General features: G+C 40.8%; 3 protein-coding genes across 4 annotated transcripts; 1 reads left to right on the plus strand and 2 right to left on the minus strand.

Annotated features, from left to right (window-relative positions):
• Nucleotides 1-1,278: 1,278 nt before the first annotated feature.
• cdc42se2 (CDC42 small effector 2) lies at nt 1,279-7,741 on the minus strand. The gene is made up of 5 exons (XM_035155122.1): nt 7,622-7,741; nt 5,854-6,096; nt 4,796-4,897; nt 4,626-4,704; nt 1,279-3,455 (listed from the first exon to the last, which is right to left on the minus strand). Exons 2-4 carry the CDS (start codon nt 5,905-5,907, stop codon nt 4,630-4,632), a joined length of 231 nt encoding a protein of 76 aa, XP_035011013.1. The 5' UTR covers nt 5,908-6,096; nt 7,622-7,741; the 3' UTR covers nt 1,279-3,455; nt 4,626-4,629.
• nip7 (NIP7 nucleolar pre-rRNA processing protein) lies at nt 7,719-11,698 on the plus strand. Its single transcript, XM_035155111.1, has 5 exons — nt 7,719-7,891; nt 8,005-8,091; nt 8,189-8,327; nt 10,908-11,048; nt 11,369-11,698. Exons 1-5 carry the CDS (start codon nt 7,836-7,838, stop codon nt 11,486-11,488), a joined length of 543 nt encoding a protein of 180 aa, XP_035011002.1. The 5' UTR covers nt 7,719-7,835; the 3' UTR covers nt 11,489-11,698.
• An 83-nt stretch (nt 11,699-11,781) lies between these two features.
• On the minus strand, nt 11,782-20,158 carry terfa (telomeric repeat binding factor a). 2 transcript variants are annotated; one of them, XM_035155087.2, is made up of 13 exons: nt 19,743-20,156; nt 19,044-19,139; nt 18,300-18,409; nt 18,064-18,150; nt 17,103-17,243; nt 16,411-16,535; nt 15,589-16,134; nt 14,929-15,048; nt 13,640-13,756; nt 12,970-13,110; nt 12,532-12,611; nt 12,386-12,429; nt 11,782-12,082 (listed from the first exon to the last, which is right to left on the minus strand). In XM_035155087.2, exons 1-13 carry the CDS (start codon nt 19,891-19,893, stop codon nt 11,924-11,926), a joined length of 1,917 nt encoding a protein of 638 aa, XP_035010978.1. In that variant the 5' UTR covers nt 19,894-20,156; the 3' UTR covers nt 11,782-11,923. The 2 variants fall into 2 exon arrangements, with proteins under 2 accessions (XP_035010978.1, XP_035010988.1); XM_035155097.2 differs by lacking the exon at nt 14,929-15,048 and having other exon boundaries at nt 19,743-20,158.
• Between the last annotated feature and the right edge of the window lie 305 nt (nt 20,159-20,463).

Below are 20,463 nucleotides of genomic sequence, written 5' to 3' on the forward strand. Positions count from 1 at the left end.
CTACTAGGATTGTGTGCTGAGTGGAGTTTAAAGCTGACGTAAATGTATTTTTTGTCTGTATAGTACATATGATTTCTCCTTTAGATACTCATCATATTTTTTGTATGTTTTTTTTGATGTTTCCAAGCAATATAAAGTTATTATCAACTTGATCTACGACATGTTTTTATAATCTGAATTTTTGGTATTTATTTCTATCCTATAAAGACATTATGGTTGTGACAGCACAGCTCAGGAACATGGGTTGTTAGAGATGCGTCAACTCCCAGTTCATATGAAAAGCCTAAATCAGCCCGAGGTCATGGATGAACAGAAGGCTGTGTGTGTTAGTATAAACTAATACATGCGATGAACACGAAGAAGCTAACATGTGTTGTGGCTGTTTTGTTATGCCTACGTTGCTCTGTTTGTGTGTGCATGTGTGTGACACATAAGCAGCAGCAGAGGAGTAATTATATGAACTATCATCTGTCAGGAGTTCTTAAAAAGAGATCTGACTCAACCTGTAAAGGCAGCTTCACTTAACAATGATGTCATCTCATGAAATGTAATATCTTTAAAGTGATTGCAAAAACACTGCTTGTAAAACGCTGCTGACAGGTTAATGGAGGTTATTATATATGAGGAAATGGTCCTTCATATAGACTCTATACATATACGTATATACTGTACGTTCGGTTTCCTAGTTTTTAACTCCCTGAAACCACAAACCCAAAATACAATACATATTTGTACACCCTGTACTTATACCTGTGCTGTCCATACTGTTTACAATGGCAGATATTTGGACTAATTACACTTTCATGACAGTGTTGCTCTGAAGTGAACCCCACCCTTTCAGCAAGTTTTAAGATAATTGTGTGAATCATTTCTTCGTTTTCCTGCAAACAGACAAACAGCAATGAAAACTCATTGGCAGAGGTAAAATGCCCCTTACACAATGATACACATAAAACTGCATTAACTGTCCAGAAGTATCAGCAATAACATAACAGTCACTGTGGCCATTTTTCTGAAGAGACGACTTTTACTTTTGATACTTTGAAAACTATTTTGACCCCAGTGAAATTTTGTATGCAGAACTTTTACAGTGGATTATTTTTCATTAGTTTTAGTTAACTAAAATATTTGTTCATTTCCTCCACCACTGGTTATCTACAGGAGTCCCTCCCTTTGCATTTTTTTTTTTTCTTCAGCAGAATGAGCTCAGTCTTCCGCTCTCCCATAGATCTGGGGGGATTTTGACCTAAAGTGAAAACATGGAACACACAGTCGGTCAAACATCAACAGATAATATTTATTTGTCATCGTTTATTCTGAAAAAATGCAGTCAGATGAATTTCCCTTAAGGTGGGAGCTACATATCAGGCAGATCCTCAGGAAAAGAAAAGAATAATAACCTAAAATATGTTCGACCCCAAATACAAATAAACCATGGATCCATTACGTTCATGTTGCGTATTTACAATAGCATTATCATCGTCATGAAGGTCAAAGTAAGTCCTGTGACAGGAATCCCAGAAGGAAAATCACATTCAAGCAGTCCACCAACACAGCCTGCTGGTCACATATTTATATGGTCTGCACACACACAGCAGAATACCACAGCATATAACCAAGAGCTGGAAACAAAAACACCTACTAGACTACACATATTTAGATCTGGTTCTACACAGGAATTACTACAGAAACATTGAAACAAAAACATAGATCTCTGTGGCAATGAACACATCATTGAACGTGTCTGTGAATGTTGGGGAAAGTGGTTACCAGCAGTTTTAAGGCTGTAAATTATAAGATATTACAAATATACGCGAGGTGTTTCCAATATCTAGTATTTTCCATTGCATGGCACCAACAAAGATTTCATTCTTGTATCATGAATAGTTTACAATAGCACTCATTTTACAATCCACACAGACTTTTTGTTCGACTTAATAATACAATTACATTCTGTTGTTGAATCACAGGATGCACATGGAGGACAAACAATCACATGTAATAATAGATCCAGGCCTGCTGGTGAGCTCCATACCTCTGACTACACTGATTAATGATGTTTGAAAAATGGAGCCTGGATCAGAACTTTGGACAACGTACGACAACACTATGCAGGACGACAGACGTAGCAGCCAGTGGATTAAAAGAGAACATTAACTCTTAGCTGAGCATTAACTGACGATCAACATAATCAGGCATGAAGAGCTGCAGGTATTTATTCCTACTAGAAGGTTTAAAAGAGTTTATGCTGCTTGAGACAGAAAGAAAAACTGGGACAAATTTAACTGATGGTCCATTAGAAAGGAATTTTTTTATATACACATACATGATTTAAATGTTGACAAAATACTTGCATGAGAACATTTTAACACTAACGCGATGTGATTACAAACACAAGATGGGTCAGATTCAGGAGAACCAACATTCAGGTTTTTAAAGAACCAGAACCACTAAAATCTCAGGAGGTATAAAACATCTCTGCCAAACTAATAAATGATTTTAAGTGAAGAGAACCTGTCCAATAAGTCATTAAATCTAACAAACTGATCTGACAAATGTTATAATCAAGCAAAAAAGGATGATGGTGATTTTACATATAGTGGGTAAACTAACTGTATGAAACCTGACCCCGGTGGTGATTTAATTACTTTAAAGTTTACATCTTGAAAAACAAAAAATGCTTATAAAAATATGAATCTTTTTGAAAGGACTAAGCTAGAAATCAAACTAGTAAAAAAAATAATGAACATGACTTCAGAAGGCAGATTAGGAAGTTCATAGTTTATTAAAATTCTATATGGTTCAAATCTAGATGAATATAAAAAAAGAACAGTTGAAATAAATGCAAAAATTCCTAAGCAAGTGTGAGTGTACAATGTATGGTCCAGTGTACTCTACTCATTTCAAGTTTATTACAAAACAGCAATTTTCAACCCTGAAAGCAACTCAGAGAATCGTTGAGTATTTTTCAGAATAAAACAATGAACATATAACTCTTTGCTCTGCTACCTGCGACCTGTCCTTTGATAAACCTCTGAGAAGAAAGACAGAAACTGAATGTTCCACATCTCCAGCGTGGCCCAGCCACCATGAGGTCCGTTTACAAATCAGATAATAAATACAGGCATCCAAATGGGCTACAACAGCAAGTATTTTTGAAAATAATTTTCCTCATGCATACACACAAGCATACATCTGACTGAGATTTATGAGCTTTCTAAACCCTCGTATCTACTCTTTAACAATTACTCTTTACAGTGCAACAGTATGGCAGCAAATGGATAGCAGTGCTTTCATTAAAACAAAAAACAAAAAGGAATGGAAAATAAAAATATATACAACATTATGGAACAGCAGTAGTTTCATCTTTTGGTCCTGCGTCCATCACAGACAGAACTGCTTTTTTGAAAACGCTTCCTCATATCAACAACAGTAGTTTCCACAAGACGGAAGGGCTGTGTGGGGAAAGAAGGGGGACAAGCGTTAAGATGTCAGACGTGGCAGATAGGTGGCGTGTGCGTTACGTGCAAATCACACCAGTTTACCACAAAAGTATGAATATGAATATATATATATATAGTACTATAGAAACATGGTGAAACGTCATGATTGACAGCTGAGACTGAGTCTCGATTGGTTGAACGTGTGCATCTGTATGACGTCACTACCGGGGCTCCATCTGCTAATCACTACGACGCAAGCATTCGCTCCAACTTTACAAGATGGCAGCGTTTTTATCTGTGATATTTTGGCTTGAATTCTGTATAGTGGAAGGAGTTGGAGATGAGGCGTCCATCTTATATACAATCTAAGGTTTGCAGGATCCTAAATTGAAAGGTGAAAGTAACCATGGCAACGGGAGTTTAAGAACCAAGGCACGGTGCAACATCAACCATTACCCAGGTGCCTGGGGCCAGTAAAAAGCCCCAGCCACTGCTCACAGCAGGCCAATTTAAAAAAACAAAACAAAAAGAAAAACAGTTGAGCGAAATATATCAAAAGAAAAACATACATGAAAATGGAAGTGGTTATATCACCACCAAGCTAATCAAGAGGAGGACATAGTGTACATTCCTTCATGCAGGCAGGAATTCCCCCAAATGAAACATGACTATGTATAGTTAAAGCAAAAATAGCTGCTGCTATGATTTACCATGATCAGTTAGGACACTGCATGGGTGGAGTCAGGCTGGTTGACTGGAAGGTCTAGAAATGTCAATATTTAGCTTCTGACTCAGAAAGAGTGTCGGAGCCAGAGGCAAGAATTTCCCAAAGCCTAAATTATATCAGTGGTTATGATTTCTTATTAAAACAGATGAGTGACCTACATTAATGAATGAGAAACAGATGTGTTCTCTTTGAAAATGATCTGGTTGTTATTGTTGGTGTTTACCCAGAATGCTGCACTGCTCTGTTAAAGGTTGCAGATAAAAGAATATTCAAATGTATTTAAACTGCTTATACATAACATTTAAAAACGGGAGGTAACTGTGTCCCTTTAATAACAAAGTCAGCCTTTTACTAACCACAAACAGCTCTCAGCATGAACACCCGCCGCATGAGGAACTGAAAACTCTGTGGCTGAATATCAGTTGGACAAAAGGGATAAAAACAGTGTATCTCACCTCGTTACAACTGTGAACCTTCAGACCCTCCGTGCACGTAGCCCCCTTTAGATTTCATCTGGGTCTGAACGAGATCCACCTAAACACATCAAATGTTAGTTAGGTGGAAACTTGGGACTGCGTCGCACTGTTCGTTGAATATTCTGAAGGGGGGGATAAAAAAACCCTACCGATCCCAATCCTAGGCCCATGTCCCCCGATCCTACGTGTGTGGTGTGAACAAAGTTTGTTGGCTCTCCGATCATGGACCGATCGATCCGTCGCCGTCGTTTCTGAAAATTAGTATGATTAACATGAACTTTAAAAAATTGAAAAAATGAATTCAAGGAAATATTAGTAATAACTGAGGGTGGAGATCCTAAATATGAGTCAAAAGCTGTTGACTTAAAGCAGTAAGGCCTGTGTTGTAACGCAACGTCATTGTTCTTTTTCACTTATCTTATCTGCTCATTATAAGACAGGCTGACTACAATGTGTTACAACAGCTGGTTGTTCACTCACACACTGACCAACCTTACTGAATCTAGATGTACTTAAGTGTTGTACCAAACAGTTGGGTGTTTTCAGCTGGAGGCCCTGCCATTTTTGTGTCGAATCTATCATGGAAGGAGCAATTAAATACTCACAACCACAATATTTCTATAAGAAACTGTTTAAGAATAAGGAATATTCTCTATAGTCAAATCCCCAGTGAAAAGGAAGACCAGAGGATCAACAGACCAAAGGCCGACTGAAACTTAGCAAAGAACTCCACCACACAGTCTTATACAGTTGAAGTGAAATAGAAAAAAATCCTTAACATTTCAGTGCACACGTCAGGTTATTTTAAAGGACACAGTGAGGGACCATGTTAAACAAGCAGGTTGTGCTACAGACTGACATCACTCATTGAGTAAAAAGTTCATAGTATATTTAACCCCTATATATATATATATATATATATATATATATATATATATATATATCATTTTGTATGCTAACTTGAACTGTCAGTCCATGATGCCGAGATGTGAATCTGAATGAATTAAGTGATGTCAAACTTTATTGCAACCAACCTATTCAAGGTGGTTTTCCTGCCAGGTAAAACAACCTGATCTGAACGCCAATGTTGATGCAAGTGTAGAATAGAAGTTAGTGTGCTCTAGGTGTATGTTCAACAGCTACATAAAAAAAACCCGGAGAAAACCAGTTTGTCTTCCAAAGTTAATCAGAGTAATTTCATACTCACAGGCTGTGGCTGCTCTGCAATGCAGCAGCTGAAACAAACCCAGAACTCAGTCATTCTGAGGCCGACGAAGAAGCCGCAGCAGTTTCCTCTCTCAGTCCAGACGTCTCACAGACTCTCTTCCTGTTCAGTGTTACCAGAGCCCCAAACACTTGCAGGAAACAGATGACAGACGCACGCCACTGGTTTCTCTGGGGTAAACAGCTGGCACGAGAAAACTGTACTCCCAACACGCGGAACACACTCCTGTCAACATGTTGAAGTTATAAGTGGAAAAAAAACAACAAAACAAATTTTGGTCATATCAGCAATTATGACAGTAACTGGGTTGGCACTGCCTTGTTTTCTTTTTCCTGTCATGCAGACAGATCTGGATTTGAAACTTGTGGGCACCACTGATCATTTCGCTACTGAGGTTAAATGCAAGCAACTGAAAGCAGGTACAATGATGTATGTGCAGGTCAGCCTTATTATAACTGAAATTATAGTATAAAAATACTATAACTTCCGTTATAATAAAATGTTTTGCAGTTTATCAAGCGTATGTCATTCTCTGCTCATAAAGAAGGGTTTAAAACACAACCGTCACTCAGGAGCTTTATACTGATCATAATGTGAGATTTATTGACAAAATTATCTATATCCAATGACATGTTTATCTATATTCAGTATGCTGTTGTTCACACTACAGCCTTGATGAGATATCAATTCCAATGTATATCGCCCCAAAGCTAATAGTCAAGAGCATTCATTTTTTTTAAACTGACAGAGCGGAACAGAAAACGACTGCAAATGCCTGAAATGTTACAACACGACTGGAGTGCTACATTTAGCAGGACAGAGATGGCTATTGTACAAATGTATGTGTTGGGACTGGGAATGCCACAGGGAAGACACACACGGATTGTGTTTCACAGCTGGAACAACGTGGTCAGGCGGTAGGAGATGCAGTTAAACACAGATGACTCATTTCAAACCACCCTGAGTTTAAATCAAACATCAGTGCGGCAGGACATTTCCAAAACGTGTCGTCTGGGTGAATGTGATGTCGGATCTCAGCAGACAAAGACGAGGATCGGTCCTGTCACTCATCCTGGGGGCTGACAGGAGGACCCGATACTGTGACAGATGCAAACAGCTGGCTGACGAGGCAGCTTTCCCTCGCTGTGGCTCTGCAGCTGACATTGGAGCTGTCACCGGGCTCTGGCTGCAGGTGAGTCGCGTTACCAGGCGGCAGCAGCAGCAGCAGATCACAGCCCCGCGTTGATCTTAATGACCGAGGAGATGCTGACAGGATCACCCTTTGATCTCGGGATTAAACGGACGTAATGGGTATTTACAAACAATTGGAGGTTATGTAACTTCGCACCGCTGCGGCAAACAAGTCCTCCGCTCGCACGCAAGAGTCGGAGCTGGCGAGACAAAGCCAGCGGGTGAACGCGAGGGAGCTAACGAGGCGACTCCCAGCGCCTCGGAGTTCATTCAAACTCAATGGCTGGGAAAGTGGAGCAGCGTCGTGCCTGCAGCGAGGCGGCGCTAGCATCGTCGGCTAACAGCGGAGTTAGCTCGCATGAGAACGCTAACGCTCCGGGTTTTTTCCCCTACTGACAGCTAGCTAACCAGGCTAACCGAGCCCATTTCCGAGAGACTTGGCGTGGCTGTTCAAACAAAAACGAAACATAAAACAAACCCACATTCTGGCAGATTGTTTACCCGCCGTATAATGAACATATTTACTACAGCTGTATTCATTTGTAGCGGATGAACTCACCAGATCGCGGCCGGTTAGCGGGAGCAGAAAACAGGAGCGTACGAACGACTGGAAGCTAAAGAATGCTAAAAAAAACAAGCCGGAACTGCGCCCCCTGATTACGTCACAGGAAGTCCGCTCCACAGTGTGACTGCTTCCGTGTTGACCCACGTTTCACGCTGCCTCCAGGAGATCCAGATATTCACCGAGAAACGTGGGGTTTGAAATAGTCAAGATGAGGCCGCTAACAGACGAAGAGACGAAAGCAATGTTTGAGAAGCTGTCGAAATAGTAAGTGGACGTGGAGGACATGTTTGTTTTTGATGTAATGAGACTCCCGGTTGTACCAGAAACACGAGCCATGCTGGTCTGTGTGTGAGATCCGTGTCTTTTCTCATCGGCAGCATCGGTGAGAACATCAAGCTGCTCGTGGACCGACCGGACGGCTCCTACTGTTTCAGACTGCACAACGATCGTGTCTACTACATGAGGTGATGTGGGATAGATTCACACGAATGGTGTCTTTTCTGATCATATATTCAAACATCGTTCACGTGACCGTTTTTCCTGTTTTTCTTTTTACCGTAGTGAGAAGATTCTGAAGTTGGCCACTAACATCTCCCGGGACAAGCTCGTGTCAGTGGGAACTTGTTTTGGAAAGTTCACAAAGACCAGCAAGTTCCGGCTGCACATAACTGCTCTGGATTATCTGGCACCCTATGCAAAGGTGACTGCACCCTCACAGCTTCTCTTTCCTCAGCCACTGTCATTGGAGGTTTGATTAAGACATGCAATCAGAGGATGTGACCGTAAAAAACACATGGTGAGGGGACACTGTTCTGTTTAGCCGAGCTGCACTTTGGATTGATGTTAAAACACAGCTGCACCTCTGGATCATCTCTTACCACAGCTGTAATCTACAGTTATTTTCACTAGCAATGAATGTGCTGGTGATTGATCGTTTTTTGGTTGATAAAAGGTCAAAAACACTTCAGAACACTAAGAACATAGGATTAGATGGTGAATAGTAAGTATGTTTCAAGGTCTTCCGCACTAGTTTGATGATAAGTTGCCAACGATTGGCAGATGTTAGGGACGTATTATCAGTTGTGTGCCTTTTTTAAAGGGATAGTTCACCCAGAAATTTAAATTCACACGTTATCTTCTCACCCCTATGCAGATGGAGGGGTGGGTGAAGTGTTTGAGTCCACAGGACACTTTTGGCGTTTCAGGGGTAAACAGTGTAGCAGCTGAATCCGATACAATTAAAGACATTAGTGACCTATCTTCAGACGCAATAAAACAACAGTATAAAAATAACATGCCTCCGTACTATTTGTGTGGGGTCATCCAAGTGTCCGCAAGCCCTGGCATTCACATTTCTCGAAACGAGGTCACTGTGTTTTAAGCCTAAAAGTCCACCAGAAGATGCTAAGCTAGCGGACAAAGCATTTACGACAGTCCCTGCTCCACGTCGGAAGATATCCGGACATTTAGGTTTAAAACACGGTGGAAATTACCTTGTTTCGACTCAGATATGAATGTCGTGTCTTGCGGACACTTGGATGACACCACACGAGCAGTATGGAGGCATTGTATGGTTTTTCAGTTTTATTACATCTGAAGAAGGACTCACCATTGACTTTTGGACAATTTTATTGGATTCTGCTCTAACAAAGTTTACCCCTGAGACTCCAGAAGTGTTTAATGAACTCAAACACTTCACCCACCCATCCATCGGCATAGTGGTGAGTAGATGCCATTTTAATTTTTGGATGAACTATCCCTTTAACGTCATCGGGTGTTTTGGCCTTTTAATGACAAGACACCCTCTTCTAAGGCAGGCCCAGCTCAGGCTGTTCAGACCTGGGTGTGTGTCCCTAGCATCTTGGGGCCCAGTTGGGGTCTTTCCTTCAGAGCTAGAGACATTGGCTGGAGCGTTCGGAAGTCCTTGATGTTTCTTTTATGGTCTGGCGCAGGGGTTGTCTTTGGATTGCCAAATCTTTAAGCAACATGATTGTAGATGTTGCAATAAAACCACAGCAGCCAACCTCCACAGGACAAACTATTGCTTCCAGCTACATTGTTTTGCCTCAGATGCCATTTCTGCATACAGCAGTCCCTTCCTCTCATCCGCTTCATGAACAGCATCCTCCCAGAGTACTGTCAATTCTACGAAGTAGGCGTAGTCTAGTCTTAGGGGGGTGGGGACAATTTGTGATGAGACTGTACTATACAGTTCAGGTTGTTCGGGCATGTTGTTATGTTTCCCGGTTCCGGCAATGTCGGGAACACTTACTGTCACCGTGATCCGATTTCAGACAAGCAGATGAAGATAAGGATTAAAAAATAATGACAAACAATTTCTCTCTCCAACTGAATTTTACTAGCACAAGCCTCTATTGTGTGCTATGTAAAGATGCCACTGATGCACCAATGATTATTTGGACATAAGCCTGTCTGTCAGTGGAATCTTACAGTGACAGTGTTAAGTGTTAAACCACAACAGAGACATTATATATATATACCTGTTCTTGAAAAAACCAAAACAACCAGCATAAGTGTGACGCTGTTACAAGAGAGCACAAGATCACTAAAAGTTTAAGAGTTGTGCGCCATGGGTGAATCTGTCAGTGGAGCCCATCATTTCCTAGTAGCGTCTGCATGTCAGTAGATGACCTGCGATCGTAATATCACCAATAAAGGGAGGCTGCCATGTTTTGATTTAAGCATCATTGATACTTATGGGGAGTTTTTATATTTTTGCTACAATTGGCTCAATGTCACATGTTCAACGTCTCCTATAAGTTTATTTCCTGTAACTCTGTTAAGACAGAAACGTGGGCAGAGGGCCAGCATGAGGTAGATTTAATTAGGTCTAACTTTGACAACTGAAACCCAGAAAGCCCTTTGAAGTAATGCACACTTGACTGAAGTACGAAGAGCTGGTCCCCGGTTTTACAGAGCGACTACGCACAGACATCCTGCATCACGACACTGATTCCTTTAGTTTACACCTGCATGTTCACCACTGGTATTCTGGAGTTGCAGTATTAGTTATTTGTAATCAATTAGTCAACATATAATAGTTGTCAGCCCTATATCAATAGAGGTAGTGTATGAACCTGCTGGGTGCCTGATGACAATACAAAGATTTGTGTTGAGAACTAATATCTGTGCATCTCAACACAACTTTCCAGTAATTTTTTTTTATTTGAACCATTTCAAACATTTCATCACTGACTGAATGACATCAGATGAACTCCTGCACGTATGAATAACGTGAAACTTCTGCTCGTGTCTTCAGTTCAAGGTGTGGGTGAAGCCTGGATCTGAGCAGTCTTTCCTCTATGGGAACCATGTGCTAAAATCCGGACTTGGGAGAATCACTGAGAACACTGTGCAGTATCAGGGCGTTGTGGTCTACTCCATGGCCGACGTGCCTCTGGTAAGTCTTGTTACAATGATACTATTGATCACAGCAGTTGCTTATATTCTCGCTGAGGCTGCACGTCGTGTAACTTTTGATGGGATGACCAACATACTTAAAATAAGAGCTCAGTCTGCTTCATTAAGTGCCATGTGTGGCCTTCAGTGCCATTTCTTCCAATAATTTTACTCCTGAATTGAATGCATCTGCTTATTCACAGTAGACAATGCCATATCTGCTATAGTAAACTCAGGTTGGCTTAGGATCATATTCTGCCAAATAGGTTCAACTTGTTCTCCTCCACCAATGAGATTTCTGAACCCGTTGTCATTTCTCAGGGTTTCGGAGTCGCAGCTAAATCGACACAGGAGTGCCGGCGAGTGGACCCCATGTCCATTGTCGTGTTCCACCAGACTGATGTGGGAGAGTTCATCCGGAATGAAGATACATTAACCTAAACATGCACAGTACAGTCAAACCTTCCTTTTCCAGTAACCCTCACATTTCAGACATTCTAGGGATAGAAACAAACACCTGTATCGACTCAGCTTGTGATACCAGCTAATCTACATGATCCCTTTTGAGAGCCTCTTTTCTGAAAATTGTGAAAATTAAGCAGAATGCTTTTGTAAATGTCATCTCTCCAATAAATCCATTATGTCTTTGTATATATTCTAGTCTTGATGATCTTGCTACTGAATAAAGGTCTGCAGTGACAATGCATGCATCGTTTATGAGAAAGCAACCAATATTACAAATTGAAATCAAAGTTTATTCAACTAGGTTAACTGTAACTGTACAAACATCAGGCATGATGCAGGGAAAAAAGTAACAAAGACTTGACTTTGTTGAACAATAACAATCCATTTAGTGGCATCAAGTCCTCTTGAACTTTAGGCCTGATTTATCTTCTTCAGTGTTCTCCATCGGTCTTTGAGGTTGACGTTTGTTCGACCATCGAAGGAGTACTTTGACTTTATCTTACTCCAGTTCCCCTCTCCAAATTTTTTGACCCCTTCTTTCAACATCGCAGTCTCATTTTCGGTCCACTTCTGCAACACAACAGGAACATGTGGTCACTTTTCTGCTGCCGTCACAGGTCGAAAACAAGCATCAATGCTTTTAGCTGTTGACGTGGCATTGTAAAGCAAAATAGGGCGAGTTCACACTTCACAACTTTCAAAGTCTGCATCACTGCGCAGAGAATCAACCAAATCAATGTTATCCTTTTTATACATCAGTGTTTGCTTATTGGCTAGTTAGCTTTCGCGACTCCCATTTTTTTTAACCATCTGTAACATAATGAAATAAATTTGACTTTTGAGAAGAACAAATACAAGACTTCGTATGCTTACCCTCTTCCTGTGGCCTGAATTTGAAATGGAACTCTCTTGCAACCCTTCAGAGGAAAAACAAAATATATTACTACATGAACATGATTGTCCCAACGACATTTACGCAGAAATCATCTGAGGCAGATAAGGTGATGAAATATTCCCACTGTTCTTTCTGGAGGGGAAATGCGTTTCTTCATCGCTCCACGTTTCCTTGCTCTCCTTTGCATTACTGTACAGTTGTTTCCTATGAACAGGACAAAGGTTTGGTTTCAGTGTTTGACACCCTGATTCATAATGGTCATTCAAAAAACTAAATGGGCTAATTTCAATGCCATTATTTAACCATTCTGGAGCAAATATTGGTTAATTCTGTGTATGTTTGGGTAGTGTGTTGTATTGGTAAATAAGCAGTTTTGAAACAACCTCATGAATACTATGAGGGACACACATGTATATCTTGACCATGTGAATTGGGAAAAGTGTATTAATCAAAATGGCAGCTAAAAAAAAAATCTAGTGAATTATCTTTAACATTTTTAAAAAACTATTCTGTTTTGTTAAGTTAACTAGCAGTAGGAGTGAACTGGTGTAAACTTAACTACCATTTTGAATGGGAAGGGCCTTTATCGTGAGCGGAGTCCTTGTGTGGAGTGGAGCTGGTGTGAGGGAGGGGGTGACGAGGGAACACACTGGGCGAGCTTTCCAACGAAGAATCTATGTTGTCACTGTCATTTTGTTGATGGCTGTGTAAATAAAGTTTGTCAGACATTTTGAATCCTCAAATCAAAGACTAACAAGCTGCTTTCAAACATGCACTGAAGTCCAGACATTTTCCAGATGTGCTGTGTGTGAGAACGCAAATGGCAGAGTCAGCTGCTCTGGACATTTTCCACTCCCTTAGTAAAATGTCAGAGTGAGCCCATGTGAGAATGCAGCAGGAAAATGTACTGTAAACTGGGATAATACAAATATCTCAGGATAAGAAAAAAAGAGGAGCCATCCATGCAGGAGACGCAGACAAAGATGTAAACTGGAAGACAACGAGATTCAAGAGCTTTTGGTAATAAGGACAGGCGGCGGTTTCAAAGCGCTGTAAACAAAAACTGCTTTGCGCATAGTCATGTCCTGCCTCCCTTCATTTCTATTCAGGCACCACGCCTCGCATGAATGTTCTGGCAAACTCTGGAAAATGTCCAGCCTCAATTTTCTGGATTCCTTTTATGAAAACAGCTATAGTGACAACATAAGGTGTGAAAATGGATCTGGACTTACATGGTGACAGAAACTCTGGACTGCTGACTCTTCGGGGTTCTGAAGCAGGCAGACGACTCATGTTGGTTTTCATCGCCGTCTAATGATTCGACTCCACTTTGTGACTTGGGGGAGTTGCTGCATGACGAGAGTGGAGTCAAACATTATACAGGAAAGGGAAATAGATCTGTTTGGCCAGAAATGATTACTTTCCCTCAAAGTAAATCAAATATAGTCGCCATGTTTTTTTAAACATACACAGTGCACTTAAGATAAAGATAATATTTCCAGGCAACATTAAGTGGAATAAAACATGAACCACCAATAACTTAACAACACTGATCATTTAAACTACCAAGCTTAGATTGAGTTTAAACTATGACATGTTGGTGTTGGTATTAGAGATTAAACTCTGAAATTAAAATTGTTGTATCACAATTATAGAAACTAAAATTATCACGGTTCTCAGTATTATCGCAGTATTATTAGGTTTATATGCAAGTAATATATTCATTATCAATAAAAATAACATCGCACCAACACCATATAAAATGTGCAAAACAAACAATGAAAACTTCCCATTATGGAGGTTTGAATAAAACCTTAAATAAGTAAATCAAATGTGCATATAAAAACAACACAACCATTATGGATAAAATATGTACCTATAACAATACAACTATGTAAACAAATCAGATGTCAGGTGTTGACATAAAACAAAACAAGTAGAACGGAAGTGGAGGAGAGAAGGTTGACAACAGTTGTCGAACCCAAAGTCAGGACAAAATATCAGTTTGTTAAATGCACGCAATTTGGGGACAATGGATACTAGTAGTTGTTAGCTATGGTTAGCACTAGCAGCACATGCTGTTACATTACCAAATCACCACAGTAATCACGCTGATTAAAGATTAAAACGTTACATCAGAAATGCTACCATGGTATACCATCAAACCAGTAACCATTTCATTCCTAGGTGGTACTGGCATTCCTTCATTGGTGACAAATGAGTTTCAGAATCAGCTAAAAGTCGTGATACAACCAGTCAGAGTATTTTGGTACAATATGTCAGTATCGCAGGTTAACGGCCATCAGGTCTGATAATTAATGTTTTCTTGATATCCCTCGATCAAAGCTTCAAATAGAGAGATTGAATTTACTATCTTTAATCATAAAATTTGGGGAAAAAAGCAGTTTACTCTTCATTCAGCATTTTTTTTTAAACAAAATGCAAATATTGGTTAATTTTCTCACTTTAATTTAGAAGTAGTTAAGGGCTAAAATGTGAGGTGATGCACATTCAGATTTACCTCCTGAGTGAACTGTTGGACTGGTTATGGGTTTCCACCACACAACTTTCCTCGTTGGCCTGAGAGACAGAGAGCTCCTTCTCGCTGTCGGTCGACAACAATGTCAAACTCGTCGAGGCTCTGACGTGACAGAACAGTATTTTAGTGACCAACACTCACTGAGGTATACACAAGCGCATGCAAACTACTCATGATGAAGTGGTGTGGTGTGGTGTACAAGGTCCGGGTGCAAAAAACACAATCTACATCATGAGAGGGTCGCATAAAAATCTTTTTTCATTTATATTGGGCTATTTTCTTAAGAAAATATTCAGAAATATATGTAATGTCAACGATTCTTGTAAAATTCACTGCTTTAGTTTTTAGAAACTGGGCCAACTACTACAAATTAAAAATGAGTTCCTCTATTGTACAACTTGTTTATTTCAGAGCTTGTAAACTTTGAATGTGTTTTCATGAATGTACCATTCAAATGAGTGCATGTATCATAACATGCTTCTTTGATACATCATAAACTTATCTCATGTTCAGACAGGACTCCAGACCTCAGCAGACAGTGACTCAAACCTACTCGAGTCAAAACCATCATCCCAACTTATTTGAAGCTTTGGGGAGTGGTCACCTAGTTTGAGCTGCATATATTTATTTATTGTTAATTACCTGCTGCGAAGACAGCAAGATCGTGTGCGCAGCTTCCTGGTGGGTTTGGTAACCTCCTCGTCGTCTGTCAGTGGGCTCTGCAAGGAGTTCTCATCGGCTATAGTCGGCAACTGTGGTGACTCCTCTTCAAGGACTTGGGTGTCTAGCTCCAGTGAGGCCACTGTGCACTGTGAGCTCGACTGGCTGTCCGGCTCGACTACCAGTCGTGCCACAGTGTAAAGCCGCCTGTCCCTCAGTGGTGGTGAGGGTGAGTTTGAGAGTGAACCTGCCTGTGTGTGAGGAGCAGCATCCGTTTGTGGCGGGTGGTCTGCTACTGAAGCCTCCATCGGGCTGCCCGGGCCTCTCTGAAACACACCGTCCTGCTCCGAGTCCAGACTGGCATCCTCCTTCAAACTAGGTGACAGGCGCAGAAGAAGGTCATCTGTTCTTTCCTGCTCCTCCCTCTCAACCTCTTCCTCCAGCTGAGCAAATGTCCTATTATCTGATAGTGAAGCCAGCATCTTGTAGGCTGCCTCCAGTCTGGTCCTCTGGATAATATTATGTTTACTGAAAAGAAAGAGACAGGAGTTTGAAGTGAATGCTTGGGCGAAAAAATTGTCTGGCTCTAACCCTTTTAAAATTATAACCTTTATTTTTACGTGATATTAGAAGAGGACATTTCTGAATTGTTTCAGAATATATAAGAATGTAATACTGGTGTACAGTGATGACAGGGCTAGAGACAGCATGTTAAATGACAAGTTAAATGTTGGTATTTTCACATTAATGATGAGCTTCTATGAAAAGAACTGAAGTTAGCTGGGAGGGAAAGAGAGCATCTACCATGATACGACCAGGACAGCGTTTATTTGTGGGGTAGACGACGGGCCAGGTTGCTCTTGCTCATCAGGTCCGGCTGCACTGTCATCCTGCTCTGAGAGTCTTGTATCGATCAGCTGTTTTGCTGCCTAGTAAACACAAACAAATACAAAATACAAAAAATGATCAAGACATGTACGTAGCCCAAAAAAACAACAGTGTCATATCTGTGCGTTGGCTGAACATTTTTTATAGTTCACCGAAAAAGTTTAATTCACTCATTATTGTTAGCATCCTTACTCCGGTTGCAGACTTTTAGGCTTAAAACATTATTTTGAGTCAAATTTGAATGTTGGGGCTTACACACACCACACGAGCAGTATCGAGGCCTTTTCTGTACTTTTTCTGTTTGAAGAAGGAGTCCCCTGTTACTTCAATTGTATTGGATTTGGCTGCTGCACTGTTTACCCCTGAAACTCCAGAAGTGTTTTGTGGACTCAAACACTTCACCCACCCCTCCATCGGCATAGTGGTGGGTAGATAATGAGGTGATTTTCATTTTGGGGTGAACTATCCCTTTAAGGTTAACACAGGCAAAAGGTTTCTTATCGAGCCCAAAACAAAATATTTTCACAATGCATGCAAATAAACTTAAGTGTTGTTGACAAATCAGCTTCTAGTGATGAAAACATTTCCGTTGAAACATCCCAACACACCTTGTGCAGAAAAGGAACGGTGAACTGACAGAGCCTCTGGCAGAAGGTGAACATCTTTTTCTTGAACTGCCGGAAGTCGATTCGCTGGATGACTTCATGTGTTCTACTCCTCTGATTGATGAGACCCATGAATATAGCTTTCTAGGACACAAGTTCAGTTATGTGAAACAGAGCACGCACTAAATCCATTTGAACAAATGTATTACAACAGCTTTGTGAACATTGTAGAAGAGACAACACATACAGTATTTCACGTGGTTTGTAGCAGCTGTATGTGTCCAAATAAAAATTCTGTGGTGTCACTACAAACACAATTAAGTTCAGCACAGAATCTCCTCCACTTACTGATTCAACATCACACCTACTGCCTCATTGACTGTGTTTACATACACACAGGCATCTCTGTTATGAGGCTGATCCTGGTTTTGATTATATATATATATATATATATGGTGTTTGAGAAATCTGGTGTTTCATATCCCCGTATACATGATAAGCAAAATAGAAGTGCTTCTTGGGGATATGACCTTGCTACCTGCTTTAACACAAAATCTGGATTCTTCAAAAACCTGATAATAATCGGGATACTAGCTTGCATGTGAACGCAGTCATTATTCCAACACTTCCAATCACTAAAACTCTATACACAGTATGATCAATGTACATATTGTAATGGAAAATGATATCACTATACCATTTTCTTTATATATATATTAACCACACTATATATTATCTCTGCTTTTGCATACCATGTGTAACTACCAAGATAACCATAGGACACGGACACACACGGACACACACACACACAATACTCTTAAAAGACTATTATTCTCGAATCTCATTATTTCAGATGTCTCAGCAGGTCAAATTTCCATCACATGCAGGAGCCAAGAACTTAAATCCCAATTCAACTCACTGAAATGATTGAGCCACTGAGTGAACAGGACATTGGTGGACTCACCTTGCCAACCATTGGTTTGGGGAAGTGCTTCGTCAGCATCTCTTTTGCTTTGTCAAATTTGTTGGTCTTGATGAGAATCACCACGATCTAAAAGGCGAAAATAATTAGTCAGTTAATTTTGCAGCACTGGCATTATGATTTAAACGGTAAACTGTTTGGCTTTTGATTTGAGAAGGAAGAGCTATTAGTGAAAATGAATGTAAGCGTTGAACCAGTGCAGAGTATGAATTTTTTACCATCTCTTTAACTGAAGTGCACACGTTCTCAATCTCCTGCTGTGGGATGCTACAGTCCTTGCTCATGCCTTGGAGCAACATTAACGCTGATTCCAGAGGAGACGACACATCTGCAGGTAAGAACAAAGCAATGTTCACTGGAGTGTCAAGTTACAATGAACTAGTAGAACTGGATGGATGCTAAACTACTTGAATTGTCTCACATCAAGAAGAGTCGAGACGTTGTTTGTGTGCGCAAAAGATCAAATTGTGTTTTTACCCTGTCTAAGTTTACAGATGTGTCCAATGACTATCTTTGAGAATGAATATGTGTGTTGGTGCGAGCGAGAGAGAGAGAGAGAGAGAGAGAGAGAGAGAGAGAGAGCGAGCGAGCGGACTGAGAAGGGGCTGAACGAATGCAAGCAGCTATTGAAGAAAGATTTTACCAATTTAAGAAAGGTGCCAATCAGTATGAGGTGATTCAAGCAAATCAACATATGAACACTGAGACGCATACACATGTGTTTAAACTGTAGCAGGTCAGAGGACGTTAGCTAAATATTGGTTCCTTCGTATGTGGCCCGCAAATGCATTCACACAGCAAAAGGAATGAAGCCACATGTATCACAGACCACCGCCCCATATGGTCTGAGTGATCAGATCTCAGGAAGCGTTGAGGACACGATAGGCTGCATTCAGATATTTACTGAATTTTCTCAGATAGCACTTGTGATCCGGTCCCTCAGGGATCGCATCAAGTCTCACCGAGTCGTTCACCCTCATTTATCCGGGAGAGAAAGTGCAACACACGGATCTTTGTTGGCATTGAATCCGTGGACTCCAGAGACCGAACCAAGACACCTGTGACAAGTGACAATGAAAAACACAGGTCACTTCTACTGAACACACATGCACAGTAAATAATACACACTCTGTGGTCTTCATTCCAATCCACGTCTTTATGGAAGATCATGAGGATGTACAGGAAAAGACTGAGAAACCAGCCAGTAGACCACATTATTCATTTATGTGTGCAATTCATGTACAACCGTTACACTGAATCTATTCTCACATTCCTCCTGTTAACTATTTCAACTCTATGTATATTTCCCCTGCATTTATGATTACTTTCCTGATGTGTATTTTTTTGGGCTGTCCTCTTCGCTGTTGTCAGACTAACAAAAGGATTATCTCATTTTATACTGTGACACTAAACCTCACTGTCAGTCTGAAAACCGGAGCACTGGACAGGACTTGCATGCTCACATGATATCAAATAAAAACGAATGTGTTCAATCAGTTGAAGTCTGGAAAATAAAACTGAGTTAAAAAGGCAGCTGGAGCCATGTCGCAAAAAGTGACGCGGCGAATTAAACAGTGTGAAGTTGTGGAGACACCTGAACTAAACAAAGTGCAGCTCGGCGCCCAACTGGAAACAAACATGGCAGCCGGGCGCCCACTTACTGTCCAGGACATGTTTAATGCTGCAGAAGTCGGTCAACTGCTCCTGGTCGAACGCCTGCAGAGCCAGGGACAGGTAGTAGTCGACTATCCAGCGGTTGACGATGCTCTCCTCCTCGGTCCTGACACCGTCCGCAGTTGCCTTTGCCGCCATATTCACATCATGTCGGCGGAAGCTGAGTCGCGTTCACCGCGCAGCTGGTGATGCGGAGGGCGGGGGGGGGGCGAAGAAGGAGGTGCTCTGTTCCCTTGGTTTGGTTTTTCAGGGTCACGACAGTAGCTATTTAAAGGTGGAGAAAATACAAGAATGATGATTTTGTATCGTGAAATCAAGAATCCGTATTTGTCGTGTTCAACATGAACGACACACAGTTATATCAAGGCTCTGGAAAGCCTGCGGCCTGAGAGTCCTCACTCAGGGTACACAACTTCCGCCTCTGGAGGTAATTGGCAGAACTCACCAGAAGAAAACACCACACCGCCACCTACTGGAGACAAGTTTGTTTCTTCTCAAATGTTTTGATTTAGATTTTCTTATTTATGATGATGTTTAATTTGATTTATAATGTTATGTCTTAAGTATCACGTAAGTTTTGTTCAATCATCATTGCAAAGTCGGTGCATTATCACATTGTAGTAATATCTCCATCAACACTGTTTGATTTATTGACTGTTTTTTTTCCTCTCTATATATAACATTACTATCTCCACAATGGTTATGTTT

Source organism: Hippoglossus stenolepis, chromosome 1, assembly GCF_022539355.2.
Source record: "Hippoglossus stenolepis isolate QCI-W04-F060 chromosome 1, HSTE1.2, whole genome shotgun sequence".
Classification (NCBI taxonomy): Eukaryota; Metazoa; Chordata; class Actinopteri; order Pleuronectiformes; family Pleuronectidae; genus Hippoglossus; species Hippoglossus stenolepis.